Source organism: Rosa rugosa, chromosome 2, assembly GCF_958449725.1.
Source record: "Rosa rugosa chromosome 2, drRosRugo1.1, whole genome shotgun sequence".
Classification (NCBI taxonomy): domain Eukaryota; kingdom Viridiplantae; phylum Streptophyta; class Magnoliopsida; order Rosales; family Rosaceae; genus Rosa; species Rosa rugosa.
The window spans coordinates 50,551,402-50,570,711 of record NC_084821.1 but is presented as its reverse complement, the minus strand read 5'-3'; the positions used below and the strand labels follow the sequence as shown (position 1 = coordinate 50,570,711).

Below are 19,310 nucleotides of genomic sequence, written 5' to 3'. Positions count from 1 at the left end.
GGTTATTTTTGCAAAATGTAAAGGTACCATGCAAATAAACAAAACATTCTCAAACAAGAACTAGCTTCAACATGGGATCCAAGTGATTTGTCCTCGGACAACAAGATTCAAGTTTATATGATTAAATTGGGAAAGATTTTTGACTGTGTTCGGAGTTTACTTTAATTATGTCAGTTACTAGTTACTTTAATTAGAGCTTTACTCTAGGATAATGTTATGTTAGTTTATGATTTTTTACCTTATGATTTTCTAGTCATTATTTAATTTTGTCGTAACTCAGCTTTTCGTAGGAATCATTGTGTAATGTTACCTTTATTTATTATTAATGAATTGACACTTTATTTTTTTCATTTTTTTTAAAAGGTTCTTTTTAGAAATGGTGTATAAACAAGTTACTCTTTATTTAGTTAAAATGAACCCTAAAAATGAAGAAAAGTAGGAAGCCCTTATAATAGGACCCTTGTACAAAGGGGATTCCCCTTGGGCCACCCCAAGGCAAAAATTGCTGAAATTAGAAACAGAAACATTGCTTCCAGTGAACCACTATATATTGAAATTGAGTAAATAAAACCAAGCCTACAAAATGCAAACAAACACCTGACACATAGCTATAAACTTTCCTACTGCGAAAAAAAAAAAAAAGTTACAAACCTTCCGTTCTTTCAAACCCTAAAGTTACTAAAAATCATACTCGTACCAATCCAACATCTGATCCTTTAGAACGGAGCACTGACTCCGAATTCTCCTTCAGTGGTGGAGTTGGTTTGTTGTTTAAATCCGATGGATTACTACCAGAGTTAGGAGAAGCCACCGGAGAAGGAGAGGGTAGCAGTGGAGCATCGCCGTGGTCAGATTTGTGTCTTAGGGCCAAAACTACTACTATCAGTTTCTGACCATTTTGGCAATCGTTGGCATTGCCGCTGATGAAAAAGAATGGACCGGAGCGTTCAAATCTGAACACGGAGTCACCATCTGTTAAGGACTGTATTGGGTTTTTTGTTGTTGCACGAGTAGTAGTCTTCTTTTGCTACAACCATGACAGAGTTTGAGCCCTTTTTGTACTTGAAAACTGCATCAAAAAAAAAAAAAAGAAGGAAGATGAAAAAACAGCTTAGTTAAGTTCATATGGTAATCGTATGATTGTATCAATTCCAACTGTTTCTTTATTAATAGACGAGTCAATTTGTTTGAACAACAATGCTATGCCAGATAATCTAACATGCATGTTTTGCATAGAATAAAACAAGTAATCTGGAAGAGAGAGAGAGAGAGAGAGAGAGAGAGAGAGAGAGAGAGAGAGAGGCTTACAGAGCGTACGTATCATTGACTTGAAACCTATGCCCTTCGGCCCAGTGATTGAAGTTCTCAGACGGGTTCACTATCCACCCATCTTTGCCACCCACAAAGAACTTGTTACTTGTATGCTTGAGAATAGCTAACCAACGCCATGAAAATGACAACCAAAACGCTCATACATCTTTTAGACCCCATTGCGAGAGAAAAACCAACAAAAGCTCTCAAGAAGCACACTTAGCTAATTACGTACTATACTGAGACACAGAGAGAGAGAGAGAGAGGTCATTGGATTGAGTATTACACACTTCAGCTAGCTAGCTGCTATGACTGTGAGGAGGTACCGTACCGTACTGTACCGCACCGTACATATATAAAGAGAGTGACGAGGAGGTTACCGTTTAGGGTTTAGGAGGTGACCGTTTTATGCAAAAATATTGGAAGCTGTTCTTTTCCAAGTTTAACACTTTAACGTAATTAGGATGTCAGGTTAAACGGTCAATTAATGCATTATGTTTCACATATATACGGTCAAACAAATCAAATGTGCACTTGATTATGTGTATTACTATTGAGTGACCAATCCTTGATGATGTCCATGAGCATGCATGGCCATCCTTATGTTAAGCATAACTATCAACCGTGCGATAACCGAGGATAAATCAATGTACTAGATTTTTTTATTTTTTATTTTTTACTTTGTCAAAGGGAACCCAAATGCTTCCTAGGCTCAAGATAAACCCCTTCGGCGCATGTAAAATGCTCCAACTGTGCATTGCAGCACAGTGCCTCGCCACTTTGATAGCTTCGGGGTTCGAACTTAGGTTGGGGAGCACACCCAACTAGGCAAGAACCACTAGGCCACTTGCAGTGGTTAAATCAATGTACTAGATGAATCTTCAAGCTAGCTAGCTAGTAGTTAGCTAAATTTGAATGTTTTTTTTTTCTAATAAAAAAAAGGGTTAAATACTGTTTAGTCCCTAACTTTCAGGGAAAAAACAGTTCAATCCCTCCCTTTTTAATTTCACACGTTTACTCCCTCATCTCTCAATTTTAGATCCAAAAGGTCCATTCTGTCAGTCTTCATTGAAAAATTCTGTTAGTTGCTGACGTGGCAGTTTCTTCTGCGTCAAAATGTCTATCATACCCTCTCTCTTTTAAAAAATAATAATAATTTAATTTAATTTTTCTTTTCCTATTTATCTCTTTTTTTTTTTTTTTGATCGAGGAAATTGCTCTCTTCTTCCCGATCTTTGCCGAACCCTAATCTTTTCCCCTCTTCTTCTTCTTCAAGCCGCATTTACTCCACTCCTCCCTCTCTCTCTCTCTCTCGCTCTCTCAGCTGTGCAACCAAAATTACCCAAAGTCTTCAATCGTTGTCCTCTGAGACTGAGAAAGATTGAGAATTTAATCTAGGATTTCGAAGCTTAAGCACGGCGAGTGAATTGTGAAGGCGGTGTTGGTTGTCTAGGTCGCCGATGTTTATGGGTTGCTGATGTCGGATGTCTGGGTCGTTGATGTCGGCGTCAAAAGATGGTTCACAATCTGGTCGCTGATGTTGGCATCACTGATGGGTCATGTTGGCGTCGCTGATGTTGACTGCAACAGATCGATCTTCTGCTGCTTCCAGCTGCTATCCACCGTATGCTGCACCACCATGTGATCGGCGGCAATACAATACACTTAATCAGCAAAAGATCCAATCTCCGATGTCTCGAGGTCCGGGAGTTGAGCTCAATCGGAGCTGAAGTCTCATTTTCTCCAACAAGTTCGCAGCCATTGTTTGATGGATAGATTGGATGGCTGCGATCAGATTACAGCAAAACTAGATCTTAGAGGTCTAAGATCTCAGTGTGCTTCGAACCCAGAAACCCATAAGCAAGAAATGGATGAAGAAGAATACCCATGTCCATGTCTGTGCTCCTCAATAGTGGGTTCTCTGTAAATTTTGCTTCTTTGCTTTGGTTTTCTGTGTTCTGTTATTGTGTTAGGAGAGGGCGGTGGAGTTGAAAGATCGAGGAGATGGTTGATGTGAAGGGTTTTGAGTCGGACCCGGTTGTGTATCATTATCTGATGGTGGGGTGTGTGAGGAATTCGGATTCGGATGGGGTGAAGGAGAAGTTGGGAGGGGAGGTGGAGGATGGAGTTGTGGTTTAGGATCCACCCAATCCCATCGGCGGTAGAAGAGGAAGAAGAGAGAGAGAGAGAGAGAGAGAGAGAGGAAAAAAAAAACAAATTAATTAAAAAAAAAAAAGAATTGAGGGGTATATGAGACATTTTGACGTGGAAGGGATAACCACAACAGTGACTTAACCGAGAAATTGGACGGAATGGACCTATTGGTCCAAAATTGAGAGATGAGAGAGTAAACGTGTGAAATTAAAAAGGGAGGGACTGAACTGTTTTTTCCCTGAAAGTTCAGGGAGTAAACAGTATTTAACCCTAAAAAAAATTAAACACATCAGAGCCACTCCAGCGACATTATCTAAAATTTTCTTATTTTGTTTAAAGTATACTAAAAATTATTTTACCTAATCATTTTTGAAAACTCAGTCCAACAATGTTATTTACAATTTAGTTGAATTGGAATACTAATCGCAACTACAATCTAAAAGGTTGTGTCTTGTGTTGGTTCAAGGCTTTGAGCTTTTGAGGAAATGGGTGAAGCAACTCCAACAGCTTCCCCATATTTTGATTTTTTTTTTTCTTTCTATTTTAGAGAAAATGAGCATCTTTTATTCCAACAAATTCCCAATAACTATCTCTGTTTAAGGGATAGTGGGGAAAGAGAAAATAAAATTTCCTAAATTTATAGCAATCTCTAAAAATTTAAGGAAGAATTATAGAGAGTCTAGAGATTGCTATGAAATAGGAAATCTGTTGGAGTTAGAGGAGAAAAATTGCCTATTGCTTTGACTTTTGCTTCCCTATAATACAAAAATTATAAAGAAATTGTTAGAGTTGCTCCTGGAGATTTGAGTTTGGTTGCGAGTCCTAACCCAGTGGATGCAACTATAAAGTTAATTATAAAATCCACTTGTTGTCTGATAAGACAATCATTATTACTTTCCTCGCTAATTAAACAACGTGATCATCCTCAATCAGTGGCACCTGATCGAAAACCATCAACTATTGACTGAAAGATTTGCCCCTCTCCTAGTCTTGCACTCAGTCATTGCGGACTTACCATTATACCAATCATACAAAACTAGGGTTTGTGCCTGTGTGGCATATAGTTAGGGCATATCCTATAATGCTTTTTCACTTTCTAAAAGTATACGCATTTTCTACACGGACTGCTGGAAAGACTAACTGTATCAGTCTCTGGATAACCCTTTAATAATCGGAGGATTTTTGGCCGACAATACTAGACAAGAATTTTACTATTCGTTAGAAATAAATTAAAACCTGAGACTTTATCCAATGTTTATAGAGGGAAGTTTTTTAATTTAAATGCGCGACGACACCACAATATATATTAGTTTGATCCATCGGATAATTGGATAACGGATAGAAACATTATCCTAACAGTCTAACTAGGATTTCATTATAGTTAAAGACCAATAACTACAAAATGACACTATTATTTACCAATAGCAGAGTCTAAAACTAATATCTCATGCGACCAACAATTGCAACGACCCGTCAGCCCATCGTAAAGAAAAACACTCAAATATTACAAAAATTACCAAACATGCCACTCTCCCAAAATCAGAACGGTTCCAAAATCGAAACCGTCCCAAAATCCAAATCCTCCCTAAATCAATCTAGGGCTTCGGCGAAACTAGACGGCTAAGCAGCCGGCGAAGCGAGGCTGCAAAGCTAGGCGGCGAAGCGAGAGGTGAAGAGAGGCGGCAAAGCAGCCGGCAAAGCGAGGGCGCGACCCCAGTGGCGAGGCTTCTGCGAAGCTAGGGCTTGAAGGTCAGTAAAGAAATTTGTAGTTGCTGAAGGTCAATAGCTAGAGTCTGATTATACATTCAACACTGTCGAATTTTGATTATGCTTAGTAGCTTTAGCTAGCTGAGAAATTTTGGTTGAGAAATTCTGAGGGTCAGTACCTTCAACCTCGTGTTGTCACAGGTTTTGGGTAAGCTATAATGGACTGTGTGTTGTTTATTTGTTTTGCAATTTGGTGGAGTTGTACTGATCTTAATTTGTTTGTTATTTCTGCACGACTTAGCAACATTTCGTTTGCAGGTCAGTAACTATAGTATGATTATCAGTTTGGTATTGAGGGTCAGTAGCTTTAGTTTTGTGTTTATGTTAGTTTCTTATGGGATTGGTGGTGTTGTGTAATGCTTTAGTTTTGTGTTTATGTTAGTTTGACAAAACATTTGTTGCTTTTTTTGGTTATGTGTTCTTGCAAATTCATGGATTAGTTGCAAAATTTGCTGCTTGTATCTTCTACTTCCTTTTGTTTTTTCTTTTCCAATTTTTATCTCGGAAAGAAATGGAAGAAACTATAGAGATTAGGCTCCAAGTTTAGTGACAGTTCTTATGTGTTTGAATGCTATGATTTATGAAGAGAAAGGATTAGAGTTGTTTCAACATATTTGAAGAGAAAGGATTAGAGTTGTAATCACCAAAGCATTTTTGGGCACACTTTGTCATCCCTTAAGCTCTTAATTTGTTGCCGGTTGACTTGCAGGATGGAGCTAATGAAAGCAATGTTGAGGCGAGCAAACACGAGAAACTATTGGGGGTTAGTATACTATTGAGGGTCAGTATACTACTGGGGCTAGTATATTACTGGGGGTCAGTATACTACTGAGGGTCAGTACTCCAGGAAATCCTGCTGGAGAAACTTCTTCACCATGAGAAGAGGTGAAATTCAAAGCAACTTGTATGTGAAAAGCAGCAAAGCTAGAGATAAATGATATAGTGTTCAAGTTTCATACTGTGATATATATAAATAGTTTTTGGGATTATTAAATAAATGAGTTTTTTCTAAGAAAAACAAAGATGGAATGTAGAAATATTCTTTCTTCATAATGCTACTGACATTCAGCCGTGTTCAGGGCCGGTCCTGAGGTTCTTCATGCCTAGGGAAAAATTTCTTTTGGTGCCCAGGATCGGTCTTGAGATATTTTTTTTTTAACAATTATGAGATTAATTCAACTTCGAAAAATTACGAATTAATAACAAGTTTTTAGAATAATCAACAAAATCACAAAAAACAAGCAACAGAACTTCTAATATCCAAAATTTTAAAATAAAAAAAAAACACTCAATATCTATTTTGATCTATACCTCAACCTGCATCATGAAATGTCAAAAAATATGTCTGCTCACTTTAGAATAACAGAATAATAGAGAGGAGAAAGATTATTGGGAGATGAAAAGCAGATAGGAGAAAAATTGAAAATGACAGATGATGCAAGTGAAGAATTGAGGGATTTAATAACCATTAAATGAAATCCCAAATTTAATGAGAAATTTTTTTGATTTCTAGGTTTTGGAGAGAGTGAAAGACTACTATAATGATGCTTGACTTTTTACAGTTCTCGATGACTCAAAAATCAAAATGTTAAAAAAGAAGAAGAAGAAAACACCCAATTAGTGTTCTCTAGAATTCTGAAATAAAATATTCTTTTTTTACACGTTCCATAGCTGTTTATATATAAGTACATAAAATATATATATATATAACCTTATATTCAAAATTGTGCCCTACCTTCCCTTGGTCCCTGGGCTGTTGCCAAGGCTTCCCTTGGTCCCTGGGCTGTTGCCAAGGCTGCCCTTGGGCAAGGCCGGGCCTGGCCGTGTTAATTCACATTATCCAAACCACACGGGCAGTTTTGTAATTTACTTGTCAATAGAAACAATTCAAAAAAGGAAGGAATCTGACCGCAGTAAGGTATAAATTCACATTATTCAAACCACAAGGACAGTTTCATAATTTACTTGTCAATAGAAACAATTTAAAAAGGGAAGGAATCTGACGCCAAGGTATTATACCTTTTGCACATGGGCCTTGCACACTAGCGCATGGGAATTCAAAAAAAAAAAAGGCCTGCTGATGATAATTTATGGGCTAAAAATGTATGTAGTGGTAATTTACTATTCATTATAATGGAACAGGCTAGTTACTAACTAGCCTGGCTTTCGTTTTCAACTACTCTCGCTTTCGTCTGTACGTTATTCATCTGTATTGTGCCAAGCCTAATCCACAAGTCAACAACGCATTTGTTTCATTTTAAGCAATACAAGTCTAGGCCAAGTCAAGTCAATGCCATACCATAAAAGAGTAATATATCCCCTGATTTCCATATAGCTAGGTTCTGAACAATTCAACTTCTCTCTCTTCCCAAACTAGTTCTTCTTCAACTTCGTGGGAATCGTCTCAGCGGTAGCATCCCATATGACATAGGTACTCTTCCTAAATCCTCTATTCTTCTCCATCCAATTCTAGTAGCATAAACATGCTGCTGCACATGAAAATCTTTGTTTATGGCACCATCATCTTAGCTGTTTTCTGTTTCGGGTATTTAGTTGTGATTCTATGTCAACGCGCTAGGAAAAACCAATATGATTTCAGACTAGCACCAAAGAATGGTGATTTATTCTCAATATGGAATTTTGATGGGAGAATTGCATATGAGGATATCATTGAAGCAACAGAGGAGTTTGACATCAAGTTCTGTATTGGAACCGGAACTTACGGTAGTGTTTACAAAGCACAGCTACCAAGCGGCAAAGTAGTTGCCTTGAAGAAGCTTCAGCATTGGGAAGCTGAGGAGCCAGCTCTGTTCAAATGTTTCAGCAATGAAATAAGAATGTTATCAGAGATCAGACATCGAAACATTGTGAAGCTTCATGGTTTTTGTTTGCACAAGCGTTGTATGTTCTTGGTCTATGAATACAAGGAAAGAGGAAGCTTATATAGTGTTCTAAGCAACGATATTGAAGCTGCAGAATTGGATTGGACCAAGAGAGTACATATCATTGAAGGCCTAGCACATGCATTATCATACATGCATCAAAACTGCACTATACCAATCATTCACCGAAATGTGACAAGCAGCAATATTCTTCTCAACTCTGAGATGATGGGATCTTTATCCGACTTTGGCACAGCCCGACTCTTATATCCTAATTTCTCAAATAGAACAATGTTAGCTGGCACGCCTGGATATGTTGCTCCAGGTGAACTTGTCTTTCTCAGCTTCTCTGCCTCACTTGTTTCTCATTCTTTTATGTTTCCATGCTTCTTAATATTTGTTGTTTTTGGTAAACCAGAACTTGCATTCACCATGGCCGTGACTGAGAAATGCGATGTTTATGGTTTTGGAGTGGTGGCCCTAGAAATAATCATGGGAAGACATCCTGGAGAACTGATTTCCTTGATTGCAACATCTTCCTTGATGTCGACAAAGTCACCCTCGGTTTTACAAATTATGCTGAAAGATGTGTTGGATCCACGGCTATCTCCTCCCAGAATTCAACCGGTAGCTTCTAGTGTGGTTATGCTAACCACATTAGCCTTGGCATGCCTACAGTCCAAACCAAAATGTAGGCCAACGATGGAACATGTGTCGAAGGAGCTTCTGAATCGTACTCCTCGATTGTCCAAGCCTCTTCATGAAATTTCCATACAGGAACTTATGAATCAAGAAATTAGTTCAGAAAAGAAAAAAGCAGCTCATGTGCAGTATGTTACAGCATAAGGAAAATGTAATGACTAGCTGCTTCAGAAAGCAGAATGTATTACAAAAATTGATAAGGTTGAAACACAGTTGAAGAATAAACACCATTGCCTTCACAGTGTTAGGCAAATCATGTATTGCAAATTGCCCACAAAATATGCTAGTTGGGAAAAATGTATGCTCCTTTGGTGATACAAAATTTGGTAAGTAATTAGTTAACATTATTACATATTTGGTACAAGTCCTATTAGAATACAAGTGAGGGTGAGTATTAGGATACAAGTCTCACACATACTTCTCCTTAACCCCTCCTTATTAGCATGTATCTACTGATAGTTTTGGTACAAGTACTATTAGGATGCAATTGAGGGGGAGTATTAGGATACAGGTCTCACACATACTTCCCCTCAATTGTATCCTATTCCGAATGCTTATTTTGTAGGTGACACCACAATAATGTATATCTTCACATTGGCCAAAGGGAGTTGACAGCATAGGATGTGCTTACAGTGAATCCTGCTAAAATGATTCAATATGGTTGCTCACACAGATTATTAAAATGATTTTGCCTCCTGAAGAAGCTGTAGATTGGTTGCCAAGGGATGAAAAACTGGTAAATGAGGGAGAACAGTCAGCACCTCGTGACTTTTTGTTGTTTAATCTATTGTATGGTTCCACCATTAAGTTTTTGTGACTTTTGAATGGATATATTGTAGTTGGAACCAAAAAATGAGTTTACACATACGTTACATTCAGTCCTTGTATAGTTCTCTCTGATATGTTAACGGCATGGTACGGTCATAAATATTTGTTAAAAAGATACAAAACATGGGCTCCCTCGAACCAGCCAAAACAAGAAATTATTTGTGTTATGTGGATATTGGTTTATGCCTCATGGAGTAATGGTTATCTTGGCATGAACACTGTAAGGAAGTCCATTTGTATAGCTGATGGGTTGAAGACAAGCTGCTCCTTTTCTTTTTCCTAATAACATAATGGATAGGAATCATTTGTAAGCAGAACAAAAGGGAAAATAAAGCAAGAAAGAAACATTTATATGAAGTCACTGCAGAACGGATCATTTATTTACCTTGAAGAGTTACAATTAACAAAGTAATGCTATTGCCTTGACATCTTTACAAATCATCTGTTTCCTTGAATAGTTACACCAAAGCATTTCCTTAAGACACCCCCAGAAAGGCAGAAACCAACACAAGAGCACTTCATCCGAAATGTGCATAAACAAAGAATTAAACAAGGAAATAAAGGGCAGTAACTACAGCTGATAAGCACTGAAGCTGTGTAAGCTTCATCTAAAAAGAATTACTGTGCAAAGAACTAGAGCTTCATCTGAATTCCAAAACGGTATGAACTGAAAACCAGATAAGGCAGAGAAACCAAAGAATGGTGAGTCCTATTAGTCAAGTCAATAGTGAAATCGATTCCAACCAATGACTCTTCCTCCATCTACGAGAGAGAGGGAGAGAGAAACTTGGACAAACGTTTCTAAAACCTATGTAGTTTTGTTGTAACCTATATACAATTAAATGCAAACATAAGTGGCTCATCTGCCTCTGCATCTGTATCACCTTTTGATTGAGGAATGCAATTTGTCTAGAATCTCTATCCTGACTTTGCAACCCAAGTAATTGTGCTTATATTCTCTGTGCTGATATTATATTATATTCTTTTAATTGTGTTCATCTAATCACTGAGTGATCACAAACTTTAATATAAATTATATACCAAGTGATGATCAAATTGATTTTCTTTTTCAACATGCAACATGGCATTTTCGATAAAATGTCAAATCAATTTTATGAGCTGTGCGTAAATCCAAAATTATTCTGAACACCTTGATAATGTAAGGAAAGTTTCTGATATGTTTCCAGTTGCTTATTCCTCAAGGAAACCCTTAATCAACAAGAATATCATCAAATAAACAATCTCCTGGGAAGTCTGTAACATTTTGAAATTCCGAAGAGACACCGAGAATGCCTTCGAAAGAAAATACCAAAACGCCAATACACCAAATACACATGGCATGTGTACAGACACCTGCTATGCTCTTTGAGTCTCTAACTCCTGTGATTGCTGAACCTCAAGGCATTTCACTTGATTGACTATGTGATCCTTTGTGTTTCAAAAGAAAATTTGGGATCCAATAGTACTGTTGTGCCATGTTGAAACGGCATTGGACTAGACTTCCATATTTGAATTTGAACTATTCGAAGATTTTCTTTCTTACAAATTCTGAGCTGCTGACCATAGAGAGAGAGTGGATAGTCACTGATGTACTTGTGCCCAAACACTCGGCTTCAACATATTGGGCCTAGTGGAGAACTTCTCATTCCTTTTGGGCATATGACTACTAAAAAATACCTCTTATCATTCCGGCCCACTTTTTTTTTTCTCTTTAGCAAAATCGTCGCTTATATTAACTTATTAAGAGTGAAAAATACTGGGGTCCTTGAGCCATAAGAACTAGTATAGGCCTATAGGGAAAACATTCATCACTAGTCCAACAAGAAAAACAGGCTTCCTCTCAGGTCCATTTATTTCAAAAACTGACTAAATTATCATTTTGTTATATACTCATAATATATATTAATTAAGACTACCACTGTATCAGTTTTACCACTACATTCTGACACACTCTCTCTCTGCTCCCCACTCCGATGACCATCTACGCCCTTGTCCTCCACACCCAGGACCATGTTACCGGGTCGGTTCTCCTAGCTAGAGGCCCAAGAGGCCTGACTTAATGCACCATCGTTAACCATCGCGCCTTCAACATAGATGGCAATTCTGACTGCCACCGCTCGACCATCAGCCACCACAATAATCTCATTGACGTGGGCAAAATCTCAGAGAATAGACGAGGTTGGGAGGTCCAAGAGATGCCTCCATCCTCAGTTATATCTCCATGACTAGCGTCCACCATAGCCACCACAGCAAGCATTGCACTGCACCTGGTTGCAATGTCGCCGCGCGCCCTGCCACGACTCTATCTTCTTTAGCCAGACTGCAACATCACTGTCGCCATATTCTGGGACATTGTCGTCACGTCGAAACCAGGTTGCAACATGCTTCCCCTCAAAACCAAGTTCGGGGATCTGGAAAGTCAGGCTGCCATTGAACAGCCGTGACTTGAGTAGAAAGTTGCCCGCCCAAGAGGACGGTCCTTCCATTGACTGTTCATCACTAACAAAGGCAGATGGGAGGAAGAGGATTAGACCTAAAAGCTTTGGGCTTGGAAGCCGGCCGGAACCGCCATGTACAAGGTCGATACAAGGCGCCGACGCTAGTGTTACCGCGAGAACAAGCACTGCTAGAGAGAATAGAGCTTTCAAAATAACTATCACAAAGATTTATTTATTTATTTATTTATTAAGCTTAAGAAAAAGTGAAGAAAAAGTATACGTACATTCCTAATATTTGTATGATATATTTTGCATGATTATTTTCCTAAACGATATATGGAAGCTATTTATCTCTTACGTACAAATATCACATAATACCTTTGACAACGCCCTAATTAACTACTTCTATAGTTCCTAAGCTGCGCAGTGTAACTGCTTGTGTCTTACGAAGGTATGTCTGAACCCTACCGAATACTTTCTATTTTCGTTGTCAACTATAATATCCTGTGATTTTGAAATTACTTGTCTAGCTAGTTTCAAGTGTAATGAATTATTTTAAGTTAATTAATTAGCTATATTTTTGAAATTGATTTTTCAAAAACACCAATGCTTCAGCCTTCATGTTTCTACACACAAATAACAGTTGCCTTGAAACTCACTTAAGAGAATGACATTCCAACATAATCAAACAAATGCTGAGCAATCCTGCTAAGATGAAGTTCATCTCAGGTGTGCTGAACCAGAGAACTCCAGAACCTTTCCTATCATGCTTCCAATGGTACACTCTGGGAATCTGAAAACCGAAAAACTTTTAACCGGCATACCCACATGTACTCAACCTTTATTCATAACAAACTACTAGGTAAATTGAAATTACAAATCTAACCAGACTTTACATATAAGTTACAAAATAGAAAAAAGAAAATAAAAATCGAAGTCCATGAAGTTGAGGTTTGCCATACATCGTGAAGTTTGACCAAAAATCACCAAGAAAATTCTGGTTTGGTGATTGGATCGCACCCAAACTAGGTTCCGATCTAATTCTTTCCATGACTGAGGAGCGAGGTCGACTACCGGAAGTGCTGTCATGGCAGAAGCCGTGTGCGTCGGGATAGCGGCGGCTCCGGTGAGCTCATAAGGGCTCCGGTACTCTCTTGTCCGAATTGCAGAGTGAGGGCTGTGGGAATTGGGCTGGACGCTTGGGTTTTAGCCCACTTTCTCTCCTCTCTCTGATTTGGGCTAGAGTTGCCTCAACATGACCCTAAAGCAAGGTTGTTCACTGCTGTAACGGGTGGAGGGGTACACTAAGATGGTCTCTAGGCCCCAAGCTAATCATTGCAGATGCGGAGAGTTAGGGTTGTTTTAGAATAAATTTAGTTGTTAGTTTCTTTGCATTTTCCTTTTGGATTTTAGTCGTTGCATTTTTCTTTTTGGATTTTAGTTTTTAGCAGCTTCCTTTTGGATGCTAGTCTGACTCTTTGTGCAGTCAGTTGAGCAGTGAATGTGATGGGTGATCTTCGCATTCCCTAACTTGACCTTGTATAGTCGTATGATCTTTCGATCACAGGAATATATCTTCATTTCCCCTAAAAAAAAAAAAAAGGTGAGGTATGGTACAGACAAATAGGATTATTTAGTAAGATCATTTAAGTAACACAACAGGATTCGAGGGTATCTTCTGTTTGATCATCAGATGGGCTAGTGGCTTCGTCTTTCTGAGTTGGCGACTGAGAAAGTTGATGCTGGAGTCGTTTTGGCTCAGTTGTATGCAGGCTTCAGGGTCTGTGCTATGAATTACTTGGCAGGATGGGTAGAGTTGGCGCTGCAGCGGCGACAGAAAGGAAAAATTTGCTGGAATGGCTGCTAGGGTACCACCCCCTTTGGGCTTGGGCTTTGATATGTTTTCTAGGTCTGGGTTTGGGCCTTTTTGGGTGGATCAGGGCAATGGGCCCAGGGCTTATTAAGGCTTGGATCAGGATTTGGAACCCTGGTGGATATTTTATAAAAATTTGGGACCCATGATGAATTCCGTTTCAGTACCTAACTTTTTATTTTGATTTGGATCAATACCCGCGAGGAACTGCAGAGATTATTGGTCTGAGGTTGTCTACGGAAAAAATTTATTGTCAGTTTATTTTTAGTTTAACCCCGTTGAGCTGCACTCAATAGGTGGAGTGATATTGCGTTATTTTATGGCCCCACTGAGGCGGGTCACTGTATAATATAATTTTTTTCATATTGAATAAAAATAGCTGACCTCCTTCTATTAAAAAAAAATGGATTAAATACTTGTTACTCCTCAAACTTTTGCCTGAAAAACAGTTTAGTCCCTCGCCTTTCAAATTAAACTGGATAGTCCTTATTCTCTCTAATTCTCATATAACAAGTCCAAAATGATCCGAAATGACTATTATGCCCCTCATTTTCTATTTTTATTATTATTTTAATTTTTTTCTCTATTTTTTTAATTTTTTTCCCCTTTTTTTATACTCTCTCTCTCTCCCTCCCTCTCTCCCTCTCTCCTGGCCGCACGGTCTCTCTCTCTCCCTCGACCTCTCTTCTTCTTCTTAAACTCCACTCCCCCTTTTCCACATGCATCAATCACCGCATTGTAAGTAACCAAATTCGGCTTCAAGCCCGAATCTTTCATGGACTCGAGCACTCGAATAGCCTCATCGCAATACCTGCTGCGCCCATAAGCACTAATCAAAGCCGAATACGTATAAACAATCTTGCCATAACCCTCATTGACAGCAGTCTGAAACACATTCTTGGCAAGCTCAACCTTCCCCAACCTACCAAGAGTACTAATCATAGAGCTAGCTAATTTCCCCTGCTCAGTTCTCCTTCTCTCCCTCCTCACCGCAAACTCGAAACACCTTATAGCCTTCCAACACTCACCTCTATTCCCAAGCTCTCTAAGCAAAAAAGTGTAATCATCCGACCCACAAAGCCTAGACTCGAAACTAAGCAAAACATCATCAAGGGCCAAATCGTCCTTACCGAACTGGATTGCGCTCTGCAGGGCCTCCTCCGCCAGCGAGGAGTGGCAGGACCCCACCGTGGTTTTGGGCCGGCCGAAGTGCATTTTGGACACGAACCAGGTCGAGCGGCTGCCCGAGAAGGCGGCGATGAGGTCGGACTTGGGCGGAGGGCAGAGAGAGGAAAAGGAGGTCGGACTGGGAGCGGCGGCGGGTTTGGGGGCCGTGCGCGGCGGTTGGGGAGGTAAAGGTAGTGTTTTTTGGCCGGGGACAGCGCCGGCGGAAACATAGCGCACCACGTGGCGATCAGAGCGAGCGGGCACGAGTTTCGGGATCTGAAGGTGGTCGGGATCTTGGCGATTCAGCCGTTTTTCGGAGGAGAGGAGTGGACGGAATCGGAGACGAGACTGAAGAGTGTGCCGCTGGTGAACGTAGAGCGGACGGACTGGGTGTGGAGGGCGTTTTTTGCCAGAGGGGTCGGCGCGGTGAGGGTGAGGCCGGCCTGGCCCACTGTGGTGAGATGGTGGCCGGAAGTGGTGGTCTCCGGTGATGGCAGAGGAAGAGAAGAAGAAGAGAGGTCGAGGGAGAGAGAGAGACCGTGCGGCCAGGAGAGAGGGAGAGAGGGAGGGAGGGAGAGAGAGAGAGAGAGAGATAGAGAGAGAGTATAAAAAAAGGGGAGAAAAATTAAAAAAATAGAGAAAAAAATTAAAATAATAATAAAAATAGAAAATGAGGGGCATAATAGTTATTTCGGATCATTTTGGACTTGTTATATGAGAATTAGAGAGAATAAGGACTATCCAGTTTAATTTGAAAGGCGAGGGACTAAACTGTTTTTCAGGCAAAAGTTTGAGGAGTAACAAGTATTTGTATACATACATTCCTAATATTTGTATATTTTTGCATGATTATTTTCGGCCATTATTTTCCTGAACGATATAGGGAAGCTAGCTATCACCCACCCTTATAAATATCACATAATACCTTTGACAACGCCCTAATTAACAACTTCTACAGTTCCTGAGCTACGCAGTGTAATTGACTAACTGCTTGTGTCTTACGAAGGTATGTCTGCACAAAGACTATCTTCTTTGTCGATTATAATACCCCGTGATTTTGAAATTACTTGTCTAGCTAGTTTCAAGTGTAATGGATTATTTCAAGTTAATTAATTAGCTAGATTTCTCGGTTTTGATTTCAGCTTTGAAGCAAGTAGAGGGGAATTTTGTGGATAATTGGTTATGATATAGGGAACTTGCTTTGGGAAAAGTTTTATTGAAACTCGGTCGTCTGGATTATTATCAGTTTGGAGGAAGGAAAAAAAAACTCTGGAGATATTTATTAGTTTTATTAAGGGCTAAAGTCTGTTTAGTCCCTGTACTATGCCTCTCTCATCGTTTCAGTCCCTGACATTCCAATTTAATCTGAAAAGTCCCTGAGGTCTCAATTTCCGTCTAATAGGTCATTTCCGCGGGAAATTAGGAATTGGCCTTGGGTGAAATGTCCAATATACCCCTCAGTTTTTTTCTTTTCTTTTTTTTTTTCCTTTTTATTTTTTTTTTCTTTTTTCTTTTTCCTTTTCAATTTCATTTTTCCTTTTTTATTTTTATTTTTTTCCTTTTTCCATTTTAATTTCTTTTTTTTTCTTTTTTCTTTTTTCTTTTTAATTTCTTTTTTTTCTTGTTTCTTTTTTCTTTTTCCTTTTTAATTTCTTTTTTTTCTTTTTCCTTTTATTTTTCTTTTTTTCCTTTTTCCATTTTAATTTCTTTTTTCTTTTTTCTTTTTTCTTTTTAATTTCTTTTTTCCTTTTTTTATTTTTCTTTTTTCCTTTTTAATATCTTTTTTCCTTTTTTTTTTCTTTTTTCTTTTTAATGACCATCGTATTCTGCTGCATCAGTAGCGCCACGTCGGCGAACCAATCCAGATCGACCCGAAACCCCAATTCTTGTTCTCCACGCCAGCGGCCATTTTTCTTTTCCATCACTATTCTTCTTCTTCACTTTTGGTTTTTGTCAACTTGGCCATCAAAAACCACCATTTCAACCAAACCCAAAATCCAAATCACCATTTTGAGCAAGACCCAAAAACCTCAGAGTTTGAAAAAATGGTAGTTTTCAGTGAAAAGTTAAAAAATGGTAATTTTCAATGAAAAGTTTCCAAATTGAGGCTTGATGTGGAGAGAGAAAGTGGGATTTGAGTGGGAGAGATTGGTGGGTTGTGAAGTTTGATCGGAATGGGATTGGTGGGTTGAGGAAGTAGAAAGTAGGCAAAACGAAAAAGAAAAAAGAACTTAAAAAGGAAAAAAAATTTAAAAGGAACGAGAAAAAAAGAAGAAATAGCAAAAAAGAAATGAAAAAGGAAAAAAAGAAATTAAAAAGCAAAAAAGAAATGAAAAAGAAAAAAGAAAAAAGGAAAAAAAGAAATTAAAAAGGAAAAAAAAAGGAAAAAAAGAAATTAAAAAGGAAAAAAATTGAAAAAAAAAGAAATTAAAAAGGAAAAAGAAAAAAAAATTAAAAAGGAAAAAGAAAAAAGAAAAAAAAAGAAATTAAAATGGAAAAAGGAAAAAAATAAAAAAAAAGGAAAAATGAAATTAAAAGGAAAAAGAAAAAAGAAAAAAAAGAAATTAAAAAGGAAAAAGAAAAAAGAAAAAAAGGAAAAAAAATAAATTAAAAAGGAAAAAAAAGAAAAAAGAAATAACTTAGGGGTATATTGGACATTTCACCCAAGGCCAATTCCTAATTTCCCGCGGAAAGGACCTATTAGACAGAAATTGAGACCTCAGGGACTTTTCAGATTAAATTGGAATGTCAGGGACTGAAACGATGAGAGAGGCATAGTACAGGAACTAAATAGACTTTAGCCCTTTTATTAAGTTAGGTTTCGTAGCTATCGATCTATCTATACTTCCGTATTATTATGTTTCCTAATTTGATTTATAGTTATTTAGATTTCTATAAATGCAAGGTTATTACTTTTCTACAGTGATACATAGAAATACATATCCATCTTATAATCCAGTATTTCCAGTAGTGCTCATACTAGCTAGTTCTATTTTGTTTCAGAAAATTTGAATATGGCTTCATCCTCAACCTCAAGATGGACTTGTTGTATCCCTTTTCAAGCAAAGAAGGCTGACAAGAAAGATGATGAGCATAACAAGAGTGCTAGAGAGAACACTACAACAACACACACAAATGAGGAGCTGCCCCCAGTTTATTCTGAAGGGAACTTGGAATTGTTGGAAAAAGAACTTCATGAGAAGGCCTTACAGAAGAAGCACAATGAGCGGCGTACTCGTTACAAAAACAACTTCGAGAAGAAGTAGACTAGTAGTAATAGTGCCTACGATACTTATTACAAAAGCATGCAAGAAGCATTTTTTGTTTTTTTTTTTAGGGTTAAATACTTGTTACTCCTCAAACTTTTCCCTGAAAAACAGTTTAGTCCCTCACCTTTGAAATTAAACTGGATAGTCCTTATTCTCTCTAATTCTCGCACAACAAGTCCAAAATGATCCGAAATGACTATTATACCCCTCATTTTCTATTATTATTATTATTTTTATTTTTTTCTCTATTTTTTAAATTTTTCTCCCCTTTTTTTATACTCTCTCCCTCTCTCCTGGCCGCACGGTCTATAGGAATTTCCAGTTCTTACAGTCCCAATATCCAATCATAACTCAAGTAAGCATACCTGCATATGAAGATCGAGAAGATGAAGATTTGTAACAACAGCTCTAACAATACTTTCCCTAGCTGAAGCAAACTCTTGCCTATCCCAAAGTGTGAGAATTGCAATAATGGATTGCGAAGCCCACTCAGGCTTCCCACCAGGAACATCAGCCAAGTACATCATGTCAATCCCCACCTCAAAAATCAAAGCTGATCCAAAGACCAGGCCAAAAAGAGCACCAAATGCGTCACCACATTTGAAACTCCGACGAACCTCTCGGCATTACTATCCACAATAGTCGCATTAGAACCACCAGAAGACTTGGATAGCTTCCTTATGACCTCGATGGAGCCGGAGGCCACAGCCTTAACGGCATACACAATCGGAAGCACCGTGACCCTGAAACTCTCCACCGGCAAAACCAACGACCTCGCCATTAGAGCACTCCGCTTCTTCCAGACGAAGTCCACCATTGAAGAGACCCAATTGGATCGAATCGCAAGCGAATTCTCACTATCTATCAACTTATCTCCGGCGAGTCTGCTCATCCTTTTGGTATCGAACTCCTGAAACAA

General features: G+C 38.5%; 1 protein-coding gene and 1 pseudogene across 1 annotated transcript; one reads left to right on the top strand and one right to left on the bottom strand.

The window, feature by feature from the left end:
- Positions 1-685: 685 nt before the first annotated feature.
- LOC133734334 (early nodulin-like protein 4) lies at positions 686-3,206 on the bottom strand (annotated as a pseudogene).
- A 4,331-nt stretch (positions 3,207-7,537) lies between these two features.
- On the top strand, positions 7,538-9,041 carry LOC133732452 (MDIS1-interacting receptor like kinase 2-like). The gene is made up of 2 exons (XM_062160003.1): positions 7,538-8,439; positions 8,533-9,041. Exons 1-2 carry the CDS (start codon positions 7,716-7,718, stop codon positions 8,958-8,960), a joined length of 1,152 nt encoding a protein of 383 aa, XP_062015987.1. The 5' UTR covers positions 7,538-7,715; the 3' UTR covers positions 8,961-9,041.
- The last annotated feature ends 10,269 nt before the right edge of the window (positions 9,042-19,310 follow it).